General features: G+C 37.3%; 1 protein-coding gene across 1 annotated transcript; it reads left to right on the forward strand.

The window, feature by feature from the left end:
- Positions 1–6,271: 6,271 nt before the first annotated feature.
- Positions 6,272–18,161, forward strand: LOC137025351 (gastrula zinc finger protein XlCGF57.1-like). The gene is made up of 4 exons (XM_067393344.1): positions 6,272–6,316; positions 7,409–7,728; positions 14,091–14,678; positions 16,986–18,161. Exons 2-4 carry the CDS (start codon positions 7,470–7,472, stop codon positions 17,645–17,647), a joined length of 1,509 nt encoding a protein of 502 aa, XP_067249445.1. The 5' UTR covers positions 6,272–6,316; positions 7,409–7,469; the 3' UTR covers positions 17,648–18,161.
- The last annotated feature ends 131 nt before the right edge of the window (positions 18,162–18,292 follow it).

The following is an 18,292-nucleotide window of genomic DNA, read 5'->3' on the forward strand; positions in this document are numbered from 1 at the left end:
ATTTTGGTCTCTTACCAAATTCTGATACATTCTAAATAAAAATCTATATATTACATATTATAAAATATTACATAATTCATCAATGCCCGTTTGTTATGTATAGAGGCACTCAAAGGCTTGGAACCAACAACTTCAAACAGAAGGGGTCCCTATAAGGTCTCCTCTTTGGGAACACTAAAGTTTAAAATAAGCTCTGCATTTTGCTACTTTTGATAAGAAAGAAAGTAGCATCTTTTGAATTTAGTAGCTACACGAGAAAGTAGTGATCGGAGCAGGAATATGATTCATGTATTCTGCCCTACAAAGGCAAAGTGCAGTAACTACGCAAACACTGAAACTGAGAAAAACGCCTTTAAAGTTTTTACCCCAGCCAGTCAAACATGTTGTAGGTAGATTAGTGGTAATGCATTCATGCAATGCCTTCTTAGGAAGAAATTTTTTATAGATAAAAACCATGACCACTGATGTGACCTTTGACCCCCAAAATGTAGACACTGCATTCTGCCTTTGGATGACCTTAAACAACTAAAACAAAAACAAAGTGCAGTATCTACAAACTAAATGTGTTCATCCAACTTTCTTGTTGTGTTTCTTAATACATGTTGATTGTTTTTAATAACTTTAATATTTTTATTGATGTTTGCATGCTGTGAATGTTAAAATTGCTCTGAGAACTGGAGTAATGATGCTGAAAATTCAGCTTTGATCAGAGGAATAAATTACATTTTACAATAAATCCACATAGAAAACAGCTATTTGACTGTATTTTCGATGAAATAAATTCTGCCGTCCTCTTTCAAAACATTAAAGAAGTCTTAATTCAAACTTTTGATCACCAGTGTGTAAAATAATGCATGTGAACTAATTAGAAAATTATATATTTTAGACACTTTCCTAACACAGGACATAGGCTACTTAAATATGAAAGTTTAGGCCATGTTTAGTATAAGTTTAAGAATGATATTTTCTGAATAATTTTCAAATGATTGTGAAATTATTGAAGAAATCCTGATAACAGATACATAAACATTCACTCTTATCTGACATGCTGAAACAACGTTAATGCTTCTGTGTCCATTGTGTGACGAATAACGTCAATAAAATATGAAAAATCTGAAAAGGTCAGAAGTGCGTACCTGGAAATGACTGTGTCATGATAAACTGCTGTGTCCTCATTGAGGATAGCTTCGTGACTCCAAAAAATCCCACAGATCTTGGCAGGGTGAGGGACACTCCAAGACCATGATATATTGGGCAGGTTGTTCCTGCCAGTCCAGCAGCTTAATGATCTTTGGAACTTTGTGGGCCACATTAACAAGGATTAACACGGCAACCTTTAACAGAAGGGGTGTGGGATGACCGGGCTAGAAGAAAGACTGTGAAGAAAGAAGGTACTGTTAGAGTGTTTTAGGGGTTGCACGACTACTGATTTCTGCTAGTCGATTTCTTATCAAAACAATAATCGAGTTACTCGACTACTCGTGGTTCATGCTACTGTAAATGAAGAGACATGAAATAGTTCTTATCAATAAATGTTTATTAATTCATAACTGAATGCAACAATTACATAAGTAAACTCTCAAAACATTATAATTATGACATTAAATATTTTAATTTTCATGTAACAGAGTAAAGCCAAATAAATAGCAGCATGCAACATTTTGATCCTAACATTTGCGTCGTATATGCAAACTACATGTGCATGGCTGTATGCATACAGTAATTTAATAATAACTTATAATAATAACTTTAATTTTTACACAGTAATAACACGAATGAATAGTATCTTACTTTAACTGGCTTGAAAGTTTATAGACTAACACAAGTCATTGCCGCTATCATCCTCTCCCCACATGCAGTCTTTGGTCGAGCTCATGGATCATTTAGAAATACAAGTGCATCGAGAGATCAGTAGTGAGGGAGAAGTTTTTGTCTTTCATTTCAGACGTAATGACCAGTTTTAGAGAGTCGTAGAGAATTCACCAATGCTCGTTTGCTTTGTGGTGTGCATCTCACTAACATTTGCTTTTGCAGTTGGATGTTTTAATCGTAGGTAGTTGTGCATAGCTGTCGTACTGCTGTTGTATTTTAAAGAACCCAGTCTAGTGACAATGCCTACCCAAGACTACCAAGCGTATTATATACACAACATAAAGTGCGTATCATATGCACTCGAAAAAGTGCTTATATGCATGCCAAAACTCATTTTGGCATATATATTCTGTGAGATTACTCATGTACTATTGATATGCATTCTCATGTGATCGGGTTGATAAGTACAATGTATTTATTGTGTTTATATTGTATTGAAAAACTCTTGCTGCTATTGAGGTGGGATATGGGTAAGGTTAGGGACAGGTTTGGTGGTATGGGTAGGTTTAAGGGTGGGTTAAGGTGTAAGGAAAAGTTCAACAGTGTAATTCTAAATGTAATTACAGAAATTAATTACAGATTTAATTACATGCAGGTATTTTTAAAAGTATAAGCACAATGTAAAAAATATGTATGAACACAATAAGTGCATTGTATCATATGATTAACTTAAACGCAAGCACATAGTAGTTAAGGGCACCTAATATAAAGTGGGACCAAAATATGCTACATTTTGAAAATGTCAAGTGCACTAAATAGTGAAAATGATAAACACTAAAACATCTTGAAATGGATATCCATTTTGGAGTCACATCCTCCCTCACCAAGCATTCTGCCGATTTCATACCAGCTCAGAAAGTCGTCTGATAAAAGATGAATCATTTTATTTGGCATGAAATGTCAAGCATGGACAGCAGTGTGTTTAATGTTTGAGGTTATGGCTGTAAACTCACCCTCAGTGACACGTCCACTCTGTGGTTGTGATCTGGTGCTGGACTGAGGTGAGAGGGGTTTGAACCTGCTAATGTGCAGGAGGAAGGACTTCAAGACCACTGGAAAGAGGTTCCTGAAGACCATGATCCTCTAGAGCACAAAGCACTGTACTGTAAAGAATTTATGACCTAAAGCAGGGAATTTTGAACAAAAGCATAGTTCAATTGCAAAATAATAATTAAATCGGCATCTCATTTTCCTTAACAACACTAACAGGTTGATGGTTTGTTGCCGCATTGGTTCTGAATGTTGAGGACGTGCTCCAATAAGAATCGTGCATCTGAGTGATAGAACTGTGTTTTCTCTTCAGCAACTTTGATAACAGAGCAGCAGACTTAGAAAACTGAGGATATGGTTCTCTTTCATCATCTCATGTTCGAGATCCATCTATGGGAAGGATATCCATACCTAACCTCTGCGGAAGCATCTAATTTTGCACCAAGTCTGGCTTGACAGACAGAAGCGTGTAGCCAATACTTGAGGTTGGGCGTGTAGCCCAACCCCTTTACCTGAGAGCATATATGGCCCGCATGCGCTGCTGTTCTCCAGTTGACATTCGCTTCTCACAATCTCTGCACAGGCACAGTTTGGTTGGATTTTTCACTGTTCACACTGTTTCACTGTCAGCATCTTACAGGAAACCTAGTGTAGAGGAGATGCTGTCCCTCAGGATACAAAGAGATATTACCATCGGTAACACTAGATGATAATCTGGATTAAGTCTGGACTGTGCATGGAATTAGTCAAAAGAGAACTATAACACTGAACTGTGGCTGAACATTCAAATAGGAATCATATCACCATCTCAGCCTGTTTTCCTCTGTGCCCTGCCAGACAAAACTCTGATAAAATATACACTGCCAGCCAATGTGCTTTTAAAATTGGAATTCGAAGAACTGAATTCTGAAAAATGCATCAAGGAACAAAGACGACACTGACAACACGTCGACAGACAAGGCAGAGCAGGTTATTTATGATATTAAACAAAGTCCCAGCTTTCAAACTGTCATTTTTTTAAAGGTGCCCTAGAACTTCTTTTTAAAAGATGTAATATAAGTCTAAGGTGTCCCCTGAATGTGTCTGTGAAGTTTCAGATCAAAATACCCCATAGATTTTTTTTTTTATTCATTTTTTTAACTGCCTATTTTGGGGCATCATTAACTATGCACCGATATATAGGTTGCGGCCCCTTTAATTCTCGTGCTCCCCCTCCCCCGGAGCTCGCGCTTGCCACAGTTTACACAGCTAATATAACCCTCAAAATGGATCTTTACAAGATGTTCGTCATGCATGCTGCATGCATACATTGGATCATGTGAGTATAGTATTTATTTGGATGTATTACATTTGATTCTGAATGAGTTTGAGGCTGTGCTCCGTGACTAACGGCTAATGCTACACTGTTGGAGAGATTTATAAAGAATGAAGTTGCGTTTATGAATTATACAGACTGCAAGTGTTTAAAAATGAAAATAGCGACGGCTCTTGTCTCCGTGAATACAATAATAAACGGTGTAACTTTAACCAACAGTAGCCTACATTAACATATGCTAATGAAACATTTAGAAAGACAATTTACAAATATCACTAAAAATATCATTTTATCATGAATCATGTCAGTTATTATTGGTCCATCTGCCATTTTTTTCGCTGTTGTTCTTGCTTGCTTACCTAGTCTGATGATTCATCTGTGCAGATCCAGACGTTACTGGCTGCCCTTGTCTAATGCCTTGAACATGGGCTGGCATTATGCAAATATTGGGGGCGTACTTTAAGACAATTTAAAGGCACCTTTAAGACAATTTAATACTTCTAAGGCCTATTACTAGGAAAACTAATGTCCCCTGGCCACCCTGTGTAAAGAATTATCAGGTCCAACTAGTCTGATATATATGAAAATAGTGACGGCTCTGGTCTTCGTGAATACAATGGTAACTTCGATGGTAACTTTAACCACATTTAACAGTACATTAGCAACATGCTAACGAAACATTTAGAAAGACAATTTACAAATATCACTAAAAATATCATGATATCATGGATCATGTCAGTTATTATTGCTCCATCTGCCATTTTTCACTGTTGTTCTTGCTTGCTTACCTAGTCTGTTGATTCAGCTGTGCAGATCCAGACGTTAATACTGGCTGCCCTTGTCTAATGGCTTGATCATGGGCTGGCATATGAAAATATTGGGGGCGTACATATTAATGATCCCGACTGTTACGTAACAGTTGGTATTATGTTGAGATTCGCCTGTTCTTCGGAGGTCTTTTAAACAAATGAGATTTATATAATAAGGAGGAAACAATGGAGTTTGAATCTCAGTGTTTGTCTTTTCCATGTACTGAACTCTTGTTATTCAACTATGCCAATATAAATTCAATATTTAATTCTAGGGCACCTTTAAGAAATTCAAACAATAAAAACCATTTTGTGGCTCTTTTATCTGTCGTGACAGATTGCTGTAGCGCCTCAGCTCCAGCGGCTCGTGAACCGTTCATCTCTTCCTACTAGTTAATTTATAGCATTCAAATAAACATGAATGAACATGAGAAGGAATGTTGTTTCAAACGCGGAAAGACGTCTTCTAACTCCTGACTGCTTTGTCGGACAAAATGGCGGATTCTGCGTTATGATTGGTTAGATCACTTGTCAATGAAAACCCCGGTGAAGGGTCAATTGGCCAACATATTAGAACATGCTCCTATTCAAGGTCTCACTCTACATGACATGGTTCTCCTGTTATCCACTAAAGAGGGGCTTCAGGACAGCCTGAATATGCGGGAGAATTAGTCCTGGGCCCTGAAAGTCAACCTCCAAAAAACTAAAGTAATGATGTTCCAGAAATGCTTCAAATCTCTTATTTATTTTATTATTGTTATTATTTTATGTTGTTATTATTATTATCATTATTATTATTGCTATATATAGCCATGTGTATAATATTGTCTTTTTTATTTAGTTTCATTAATATGTTATTATTATCATGCATAGGCTTTACTGTATGTTATGTTTCTGAACCATTTTCTATTTTTTTTATACTTTGGCAATACAAAATGTTTTTGTCATGCCAATAAAGCTTTCTTAACTGAACTGACTGAATTGTGTTATTGCTTAAATTTTTATTTTTTATTTCTCAATGTGAAATGTATTATTGTGTCATTAAATGTATTTCTCCAATACATTCAACTCTGAATTTTGTCAACCTTTTTAAAAAAGAATTTTTTTTTTCTATGTAAATTCTTATGCACTTTTATTTTATTTATTAAACAACATATAGGGGATACATGAATTAGATCTTGAAACTAAAAAAATTATGTATATTCTTATGCACTTTTGTGATTTTTAGACGCAGCAGAGTGTAATCGGGACTTTTATTTTGGTCTCCCGTAGCGTGACGTCATAAGTCAGCGACGCGCTCCTGCATCTGTTGTGATTCTGCTGAAGAAAGGTTTGTGTTTTAAGCGTTTAAGGTGTTTAAAGCGCTAGAAACCATTTAAAGCGACGCAAAATGAATTGTGTATTATTAAATGTAACATAGCATTGCTTTATCTAACATGTATTATCGTCGAGTGAGCAAAGTAACAATGAAAACTCGCGAGTAACAGAAAAGATGCGTCTCATTACGCGCCGTTTATCGTGATTCAGTTTATCATAAACACGAATTCGGTCACTGGCGACTGTGGCGAGTAGTCATGAAACTTTACAAAACTCCGAGTCAATTGAATCAAATACTTTCCAAAAAGATTCAGTGATTCGAAGTGCTGTATTTCTGTTTCCTGCTTATCTTGATTCCTACAAATCATACCTAAACTGCCTAATATATTAAATGTATGTATAACTTGCATTGTTTTATTAATTTGTATTGTCAGTTTTGAGTGTTTACATTGTCTAATCAGGTGATTCAAGGCCATTAATTCCCATTCTGACTGACTCCCTTCAGTGTTTCCCATAGGATTTAGTGGAACTGGTGGGTGGAGCAGAGGGTCTGGGGCCATTATTCCCCTGTAAGAAAATTTAGTACATTTTAAAGATAAATGTATTAATCTGGTGCACTTTGAGAGTTCATTGCATTGCATTGCATTCTCTGCATTGACTTTTTAACATTTAATTGGGACTCATACCTCTTTTTTATTAGTGATATAGTGTCTCAGTGTACATTAAACTACGTAATAATAATGTTGCAATATTATTCAATAATAGCCATATATTTTAAAACAAATACACTGAAAAAAAATGAAACTTTTTAGTTTCGTCCTCTCAGTTTGACGGAAAACAAGTTTACAAACATGTCTCATTTGAACTTTTATGTTATTATAAAAACTTATATATTTTCGAGGGCCTCCAGAGTCTAGTTAATGAATAGGAAACACTGAAATCTATTTGTGGCCACCACAAATAAATCAATGTATGGAAAACACTGTCCTTCCCAGTGCACCGACTACTGAACTAAGGAGCTGATTAATACACACCCAGAGATTTAGTTTGGATTTAATTTTCTTTTTTAATTTAATTTTAATTTGATTTTTCTCATCTTAAACAGGACAAACACACAAAAAATCTATTGGGGAAGCGACTGAGAGCCGAACGACACTATTATAAAGATGGCGTTTATTAAAGTGGAGAGTGAAGATATGAAGATTGAAGAAACATTCAGTGTAAAACATGAAGATACTGAGGAACAAACAAAGATGGGGTTTATTAAAGAAGAGAGCGAAGACTTTAGGATTGAAGAAACATTCACAGTGAAACAAGAAGAGACTGAGGAACAAACAAAGATGGAGTTTATTAAAGAGGAGAGTGGAGACATGAAGATTGAAGAAACATTTACAGTGAAAAATGAAGATACTGAAGAACAAACAGGTTAGTTTAATTCTCAAAGCTGAACTCAGTAATTTGATCCTTTAATAAATATTTTGTATTTGAAGGGGAAATTAACTAAATGTTCCCTAAATATTTAGTAAATATACTAAATATATATCTCTAAATGATGCACAAGTTATTATTTGCAAAAGGTATAACTACTAGATGACTGTATAGCCTTACATAAAACAGCTGCTGCATTACTAGGTTATTCATATATGTAACGGTCCTACTCGACCCGCTCCGAGTGAGATTTGAACTGAAGTCTGGCATGGGAGGCTGGCGCTAACAAGGACGCTAAAGACCGCAGGCTCTAGCATTAGCTAACACGCCTCTTCAGGTCAGGGGAGTCAAGTTTACATGCACAGCTCTTACTGGCCTACATCCATTATATATATTCAGACATTATTATAGACTATTTTTCGTAAAAGTTGACATTTTAATGTTGATTTGAAGAGTCAGTTTTTGCATTATTATTGCAGTCAAATCTGTAAACAGAAAGCATTTTTGTTACTCATACAAACTCCAAATAATAGCATTAGGGCTGGGCGATATATCACATGCGATTTTCACGCGCATTTCATCAGTAAAGCCGGTTCCCTGATTACCGCTAAATCGCCATCACCTGCTTTCATATGGAGCGGCATTTAATAGACAGAGCCGTAGTTCACTGACAAGCCACGCAATATCGCGTTCATATCGCAGATGAATCGCCTTCGATAATGAACGTGATATTGCGTAACTTGTCAGTGATCTACGGCTCTGTCTATTAAATGCCGCTCCATTTGAAAGCAGGTGATGCCGATTTAGCGGTAATCAGGGAACCGGCTTTACTGGCGAAATGCGCGTGACAATTGCATGCGATATATCGCCCAGCCCTAAATTGCATGATCAGCCACACAAAAGAAAGAAATCAAAATAAATATTGTCTTAGTGCAACCAGGGCGATTTTCAAATATATTATTGAGTGTTTACATACCATGAACAGAGTCGTGAGTCTGTGGTTGAATCATGAATCTGAATTTGTCAATCACTTTTTTCAAATATGAGGAAGATTCAAGTAGCATATTGGCATGGTAAAAAGGGTTTACGTTGCCAAAGCATTGACATCGCTTTGAACCAATGGTGTTGAGTATTATCAGGTTTACTGGCAACAATGGGCAGTACAGCCCAGCGCTCTGATTCAATGGCCAAAAGCGCTCTGATCCAGAAGTGCCAAACCACATTCAACAACATATAAAAACAAATAATATTTACAGTAATTTTATGAACAAATGTGCGTTAGTCTATATATTTATATAGTTAAATCACAACATATGTGATTTGATGATCGCACTAAGCCATATCACATTCTCACAACCATGCATTGTCAAAATTCCTAAAATTACCAGGCAACTGGCGAGTAACACCCTTTCAACGCTGATTTTTACTTGCATTTGGTGCTTTGAACCCTGGCTAACATGCTAAAGGCCCAGGTATACTTCACTTTCCACAACCGGATGCGTCTTGTGCGCAGTCGTGTCCGAGCATCTTTCAAAGTATACTCAACCGCGGATGGCCGACTTCGACACGTGCGCAGTACAATTTTTTTCCATACTTTACCAGCCATCAGAGGGCAGCACTGAGTCATGTCATCAATGGGACATTCGCTGGGCAGGGTCGGAGAAGAAAAATAGTGCATCCACCATTGCAACATAGTTCAGAAGATACACCAAGAGAACAAGAATCAAAAACGATGGAGAAGGATATGCTTCTAAGTACTCATCTTGAAAGAAGAAGAAATTAAGAAGAAAAGACGATGGTTGTGTGTGGCTGCTGAACCAGAAGAGACTTGTGGATGGGGAATTTAGCAGTCTTCTGTCCTGTGCAGTCTCATATGTAAGCAGATGCATATGTAAAATGATTCAATCGTCAACAATAAACAGCATATAAATCAAAATGCCTAATGTTATTGAGTGAAATGTCGACCTAGGAAGTGGTTAGGCCTGTGAAGCTTTAGGGGTGTTGATGGACTCGATCTACTCCATCTATGTTTTGATCATTGTTTTGAATCCAATCCAGATGTAGATGTGATTTTCTCAGCTTTTTGCTCAAAATGTTGCTTTATGAAATGTATCTATACAAGTGTCAATAAAAAAATGAGTGCATGAGGCTAGAATAAAACAGTTTTGTTTAACCTTTTAACATGCATTGTAAATGCGTGGTTGACCTTTTTCGTGATCAAATTGCTCTAATTAAAACTTGCCAAACCCAATTTTTGGCCCTCATTGAATAAAGTGTGTAATTGCCATTATACCCACTGGGTGGGAATGCTGCAAAATATATTGTTGCTGAGAAGCTGAAAGAAAACCGGAAGTATATTGACATGACGCATCTCTTCAAAAACCGCAAGTGACGCTAATATTTGAGGTAAGTTTTTTTTTTTTTTTTAATTGGATTTTATGTTCTAAATCTCCTAACGGTATATTTAGTTAAATGGCAGAAATGCGGTGATAAAATGTTCCTCTGTGTTGCATCAGAAAAAGTGCTTGACCGCTTGGTCGAGTTGCCCAGGGTTGCGTTTCCCGAAAACATTGTTGGTGAACCATGGTCGTAAGTCCCATTGAACTTTATTGGTAACGACGGAACTTGCAACCATAGTTCGCTTTGGGAAACGCACCCCAGTTAGGGTAAACTGAACTGCTCAGCAACAAAATATAACATGGTAGTCCTAACATTACTCATTTCTGAGCCTTTTTGGAATAACACTACATTGAATAGCAATAGCTACAGCTGTCTAGATGGGTAGCTATCTACAGACATTACATTTTCTGTTCAATAATCTGACAAATATAACATGTTTATGAGTATGTAATTGTAATTATGGATGGACATATTTGTCCTTTTTTTTTTTTTTTATTAGCACCGTGAACTCTTATTACTCAAACTTCAACATTTTCTGTCTTATCTAATTTCATAGTTGTATGTTATCGAATGTTTCTTACTCGGTATGCCATTTTTCTTATCAATTTATATGAAATTTCAATGTGCCTATATGTTGGGACAACAGTTTGTCAACATGACAATTATTCATTTTCATGGATAGTAGATGTGCATGAGACACTGATTAATCAAGATACAGTTTATCATTCTTGTGTAAAGTAATGTTAAGGTCCTATTTCTTTCAGACCTAATGGACTGTCTGACATTTTATGGACATCCCACAACTACATCTACAGCCTACAGCACTATTGCACTTTTACCTGCTGATCCATGTGATTCTGAGGTTGAAGATCTAAGTGATCCAGACAATGAAAATGATGAAGATTTGCCGCCCCCTCCAAAGAAACGGAGAAAGAGGAACAGACTTGTTGAGGCCTCTTTAGACCTCTATCAAACTCCCTCCCCTTCTACAAAGACCAGAAAGACCACATGGGTCAAGAAGGACATTCCACCTTTCACTGTGCCCGAGCCGGTCTTCATGATTCCAGAGTCAGTCCAAACACCGTTTATGTATTGGAAGAGGCTCTTCACTGACCAGATGATTGAGCACATAACTAAGCATACCAACCAGTACTCAGTTCAACAGACCGGGACGTCCGTCAACACCACAGTTTCTGAAATGGAAGATTTTTTGTCAGTTTTACTGTACATGGGAGTTTTTAAATTTCCCTCTATAGATGATTACTGGGCCTGTGAGTCACGATTCCCACAAGTGGCTGATACCATGTCAGTGAAGCGTTTCAATGTGCTACGAAGAAATGTCCACTTCAATGACAACTTCCAGATGGAGGGCTGCACTGACCGCTTCCATAAGATCCGGCCTCTTTTTGACATGTTCAGAGAACAATGCCTTCTCATTCCCCACACCAACAGGCAGAGTGTTGATGAAGTGATGGTGGCCTACAAGGGCACCAGAGCTGGCAAACTCAGGCAGTATATTCAAAACAAGCCAGATAAGTGGGGGTTTAAGATCTTCTGTCGGGGCAGCTCCTCTGGCATCATCCATGACTTTATATTGTACCAAGGGGCTACAACATTCTTCAACATTCAAGAGGAAGAGCATGCACATCTGGGCTTGGAAGACCTCCACCTAGGTGCCAAGGTTGTCTCAATTCTCTGCAGCTCTATCACACACAAAGAGGAAACTGTGGTGTTCTACAACAACTTATTTACCAGCTTCAATTTGGTGACGACACTGCACACCAATCTGGGTCTGAGAAGTGTGGGTACCGTCAGAACAAATCACTCAGGTAATGTACTTTCTGTGTTATGTTCATTATATTAATTGTTAAATATACAAACACAACTACAACATGCATGCATGCCTATACATTTTCTCATACATATAGAAACTGTATTAGGATTTATACACAAATTTTTATTTCCACATTTTTCAGGTGGTGCAACATTGATGAGCGACAAGGAGATGGTGAAGCGAGGCCAAGGTTTTGTCGATTTCTGTTCATCAGAGGGAGTCATTGCAGTGAAGTGGTTCGACAACAAGTGTGTCACCTTGCTGAGCAATGCTTGTGGGGTGGAGCCGCTTTCTTCAGTGAAAAGATTAAAAAAAGAGGCACAACAGAAGGTTGATGTCCCCTGCCCATCCATTGTCCTGGCATACAATCAAGCCATGGGGGGCATCGATCTCTCCGATATGCTTGTGCACCTCTATAAAACGCCAATGAAGGCACGGCGCTGGTACCTGCCTTTGTTTGGGTACATCATTGACGTGAGCATTGTGAATGCATGGCTTGTCTACAAGCAAGACTGCAACCTTCTTGAACAGAAACCGATGCCCTTGAAGAAGTTCCGCCTGTCGGTGGCAGCTACGTTGAAGGGAGCCAACAAGGTACCAGCCAGGGTTGGCCAGCCCACAAATGCAAAGCACAAACCAGAAGTTCGTCGTCCTAACCCCCGAGTTCTCCATCCCAGCCTGGAAGTCCGCTATGATGGCATTGGACACTGGCCTACATTTGGCACTCAGCGAGGGAGGTGCAATTTGTGCAAAGGTGGAGTGTCACGTTGGCGATGTTCCAAATGTGGAGATGGGAAGCTGTTCCTTTGTTTGAACAACAAAAAACAATGCTTTGTTGCATATCACCAGAGGTGATTGTGACCAGAGGTGATGTTTAATATTCTATTCTAATATTTATTTTATTTCATTTTTTTACATTGGATGCATTTTAAAATTTTGATTAGATTACTCTGGATGTAGAATATAGTTGTACCTTTGTATAAAAAATGCCTCATCATATATATCAATAATTTGTTCTATTACATTGACTATTTTTTTGCCATTTGTTTTATACAGATTGTCACCTAAATCTTATTTGTTTGTAATATAATTTTAAATGTATTTGTTTTTGTAATTGTTTTTTGTTGTATTTATTTAAAAAAAATTCTATTATTACATTAAATGTTGCACTTTTTCAATGCATTAATTGTATGTGTCTAAAAGACGTAGGCTAGTAAGAGCTGTGTGTGTGTAAACCTCACTCCCCTGATCTCAAGAGATGTTCTAGCGACTGATGCTAGAGGTTGCAGCTTTTAGGGTCCTTGTTAGAGCGTCCAACTCCCATGCGGATGGGTCCGGGTTCGGGTCCCACTTGGAGTGAACCAGGCTGCATGTGTTATAATAAGAACATGTTTTTTTAAATTAAGTCATGGATACATGAAGTTCCATGGATGGAACTTCATCTTAAGTTGCACTCATGAAAAACTCTATTAATGCCTACTGCTTGTTAGTTAATACAAAAAAAAAAATTACCCCAGTTGCGCAAGTCAGCCAGCTGGTATCCATTTAGTAAATGGGTCATCTAAAAAAAAAAAAAAAAAAAAAAAAAAAAACCTAAAAAGTTACTAAATGTGGTTTCAGGAACACCATTTTAGTAATAAAATATTTTTTTGGAAATGTATTCTTAGTGTGACTGTTAAAGGGTTAAGCTATCAAATGGCTTCAGAAGCCTTGGAAAATAGTGCACGAAAACTTTATGGTGCTTTACAATGTTTTTTTTGATTGTTTTTAGTGAGGCTTAACAATAACATGCAATAATACGTACAATATCGGACATCACTGAGAAGCTGCAGCCGTGGTGGGAAGGATTTTTGGGGGATGAATCTCCCCAGTGCTGTCACTGCCTTCCGCCATGTGTTCTAGTACAAAAGAAAATAAGCTTCAGTGTCAGACTGATGCTACCTGGACAAGATTTACTGCAAATTTTCAAAATCATGATAATCGAACATAGTTTTAACGTCAGGACATCTTATCATGGTTTATCATGAAATCGCTAACCGTCCATCCATAGTTGTGATGTTGTAGGCGTCTAAATGTTTTGATAACTGTTGCTTTGTGGCATTAAATACAACTTTTTTCGCCTTAGACCTGATGCTGTTGAAAGAGGACAGTCAAGATCTGAATGAAATGGAAGAGAAAGATCAGTACAAGACACATCATGATTTCATAACTGAAGAAAAATCTTTTAGATGCTCACAGACTGAAAAAACTACCTCACGAAAAAGGTATCAAAAGTCAGGGACTGTAGGTAATTTCACATGCCATCTGTGTGGACTAAGTTTCAAAAAGCATGGAAACCTTGAAGTCCACATGAGAGTTCACACCAGAAGGAAGCTTTACCCCTGCCAAGAGTGTGGAATAAATTTCAATCGAAAAGAACGCCTTAAAGTCCACATGAGAATTCACACTGGAGAGAAGCCTTTCACATGCCAAGAGTGTGGAATGAGTTTTGCTCAAAAAGGACACATGAATGGTCACATGAGAATTCACACTGGAGAGAGGCCTTTTACCTGCCAACAGTGTGGAAAAAGTTTCACTCAAAAATCACACCTGAACAGTCACATAAGAATTCACACTGGAGAGAAGCCTTTCAAATGCCAACAATGTGGAATAAGTTTTACTCAAAAAGGACACTTGGACAGACACTTGAGAATTCACACTGGAGAGAAGCCTTAAAGTTCCCCTATTATGGATTTTTGAAAATTACCATGCAGTGTGTAATGTGGCTGTATGTGAATGTAAACAGACCGCAAAGCTGTAAAGTGCATTATAAATAAAGTTATTGTCTGTTAAAAGAAAGCGTCGAATCTAAACCGCTTAAACAAGTCCTTCGAAACCCATTTCTGCGAATTTCACACGTCACAAGTTAACACGTTTACATAATGCCTGCCTACGTTCTGCGTGGACATCCTGTGAAAACTTGAACCCCCTCAAATGCTGTAGCTCATTTGTGTGGATAACATGTCGACAAGATGCTGTGCTCAGGAAATTTGGTTTATTTTACCTGCCTTTTTTAAACTAACTTGGTCCTCAAAATCACAACCTGCAAGTGATTAACTATTGATGTATTTTATACTGAGTGTACAAAATACATAGTTTTGTATTCTCACATTATCACTGTCTTACTGAAATACTTCTGCTAATCAGTTGTTGGCCACTATAACCTAAAACTGTCCATTATTATTAATGTTACATTAGTCATTCACTTTAGTGCTGGGCTAATGTATGCACTGTTATTGATACAGTTAATGATAAAGTTACCACACGGTTTGATGATAGACATACACCTGTTAATGCTGATAGTGAGGAATTACGTCTCATAATGTACCTCAAACTGAGTAGGGCATCACTGAGAAACTCATACTCAAGTCGTTCTTGTGATAGAGGCTTGGGTTGAATAACTTTTTTTTTTTTTTTATCATGTTTCATCACTGGACACGAGCTTAGATTGATAATGTAAAATTGACGCCATTGTTACTGTCTTTACAGTGTGTACAATCGCTGAGCTTTAGCTCAATTTGTTCTTAGGGGTAAAACGAAGTTCAAAATACGTGAACTACTATTTGTTTATTTTACAAAAGCGCTATGTTTTGTTGGTATTGTGAATGTACACAAATAATCTTTTAGAGAAGAAGTATTCTTAGAACCTTTACAGTTTCCAATGATGTATTGCTCTTATCTGTATGACCAAAAATTACATTTGAAGTTCTTTCTCCTTTCCGTTATCATGACAAGCACACTCAAATAGAGGTTTGTGAAATGCTGCCACTGGTAGACTGTCCGTTGGTATTATGATTCGAAGCACAAGTAGTATCAGTAATGTCAAAATGTTCTCACAGATACACTTGTTGTACTTCCTGGAGTTTTGATATGTTTTATAGACTAAGTATTGTTTCTAAATGTGGTGACCTAAATTCCCATGACCCTGGTTGTCACTGCAGAAACTGGGAACGATTTAAAGGATTTGTTCACTTTTAAATAAACTTTTCCTGATAATTTACTCACCCTCACGTCATCCAAGATGTTCATGTCTTTCTTTCTTCAGTCGAAAATAAATTAAGGTTTTTGATGAAAACATTCCAGGATTATTCTCCTAGTGGACTTCAATGGCCTCCAGATGGTTGAAGGTCAAAATTATAGTTTCAGTGCAGCTTCAAAGGGCTTTAAACAATAACAGACGAGGAATAAGAGTCTTATCTAGCGAAACGATTGGTCATTTTTGAAAAAAAAAAAATACAACTGTATGCTTTATGTCCTACGCCTTCCCTATTCTACTTATGGAACGAACGCAGCACCAGCTTCGTTTTTTCCGTAAGTAGAATAGGGATGGCGTAGCATATACAGCGTAAGCGTTTTGAAGAATGCGGAAACCAGAAGTACGTTCAAGGCGATACTTTGTGTTTATAAAGCATATACAGTTGTATTTTTTTTTTTTTTTCTGAAAATGGACGATCGTTTCGCTAGATAAGACCCTTATTCCTCGTCTGGTATCGTTTAAAGCCCTTTGAAGCTGCACTGAAAGTGTAATTTTGACCTTCAACCATCTGGAGGCCATTGAAGTCCACTGTATGGAGAATAATTCTGGAATGTTTTCATCAAAAAACTTAATTTCTTTTTGACTGATGAAAGAAAGACATGAACATCTTGGATGACATGGGGGGTGAGTAAATTATCAGGAAAAGTTTATTTTACAGTGGACTAATCCTTTAAGCTACAGGGACGCTTTTGGTGGGACTAAATTAGCTCCTGTTTCAGAGTAGGGTTTAACCCAACACAATAGGAACTATTGACGCAAACGTACATTTGTTTGGCCGAACGTATGCAAAACACTGCCACCTGTCATTTTTCAAAAGACATATAAACCATTGATTGTGTATAGGATCTAGCATACTTGTTATAATTTGATATTTTATGTGTTTAAATGTTTTGATGTATTTTGCTTTGTGACATTAAACTGGGATAAACTCTTTTTTCACCTTAGACCTGATGGCGTTGAAAGAGGAGCGTCAAGATCTGAATGAAGTGAAAGAGAAAGATCAGAACAAGGCGCATCATAATTTCACGACTGAAGAAAAATCTTCACAGACTGAAAATACTACCTCACGAAAAAGGCATGAAAAGTCAGGGACTGTAGGTAATTTCACCTGCCATCTGTGTGGACTACGTTTCAAAAAAAATGAAAACCTTGAAGTCCACATGAGAGTTCACACTGGAAGAAAGTTTTACCCCTGCCAAGAGTGTGCAGCAATTTTCAATGATTCAGGAAGCTTTAAAGTCCACATGAGAATTCACACTGGAGAGAAGCCTTTCACCTGCTCTCAGTGTGGAAAGAATTTCAGGCAAAAAGGAAACCTACAAAAGCATATGAGAGTTCACTCTGTAGAGAAGCCTTACATGTGCCAACAGTGTGGATTGGGTTTCAGGCATAAAGGAAACTTTAAAAGCCACATGAGAACTCACACTGGAAAGCCGCCTTACATCTGCCAGCAGTGTGGAACATCTTTCACTCAGAAAGGAAACCTTACAAGACACATGAACATTCACACAAGAAAGAAAGCTTGCATATGCCCTCACTGTGGAAACAGTTTCAATCAAGATGGAAACCTTAAAGTCCACATGAGAATTCATTCTGGGGAAAAATAGAATAAAGAATAGTAAACATTTGTACATTTCTAAAGTTGTTTAAATGTAAAACTGATTTAGAAACTGTACACACGGCCTTGATGTACATTAGTGTTTATGCAAATCCAACACTTTACGTACTGATATGCTCATAAGATCACATATAAATGATCTGTAAATTATATGAAACATGTTTATGCATGATGAAGAGATTAGACTTTAGTTTTGGGGATGCAGAAAGCTTTGTAGAATGATTTATTCACGTGTTTACACATCAAGTATAACAGGTGTTGAACACTGTAGTGTGTACTGCATTGTAAGTGCTGAATTGTGAGGGTATAGACAGCTGTCTTCTCTGACACACATGGAGTCTTTAACTGTTGTGCACCTGATGTGAGCTTCAGTGTAGGGTAAAACCAGTTCATATTATCACTAGATCCCACACGGAACACATGAGTGAAGGGATTTAATGAAACCCACTGGAATCACCTGACTGTAAGGCATTTATAGATGTTTATTCACTTCAAAACTAATAAATTACTCTTCTTTAAAACACTGCTTTATACATGTTTGTTTTTGAACACAGACCAGCTTCATGTTACATCAAATTACATAGTGATGATTTACTAATGGTTTGTTCATCATTTGATCATTATTAATAATTGT

Source organism: Chanodichthys erythropterus, chromosome 8 (assembly GCF_024489055.1).
Source record: "Chanodichthys erythropterus isolate Z2021 chromosome 8, ASM2448905v1, whole genome shotgun sequence".
Lineage (NCBI taxonomy): Eukaryota > Metazoa > Chordata > Actinopteri > Cypriniformes > Xenocyprididae > Chanodichthys > Chanodichthys erythropterus.

Coding starts and splice junctions, on each gene's coding strand:
- LOC137025351 (XM_067393344.1), top strand. CDS start 7,470: ATGGCGTTTATTAAAGTGGAGAGTGAAGATATGAAGATTGAAGAAACA. Junction 7,729..14,090: donor AGATACTGAAGAACAAACAG/GTTAGTTTAATT, acceptor TTTTCGCCTTAG/ACCTGATGCTGTTGAAAGAG. Junction 14,679..16,985: donor TCACACTGGAGAGAAGCCTT/AAAGTTCCCCTA, acceptor TTTTCACCTTAG/ACCTGATGGCGTTGAAAGAG.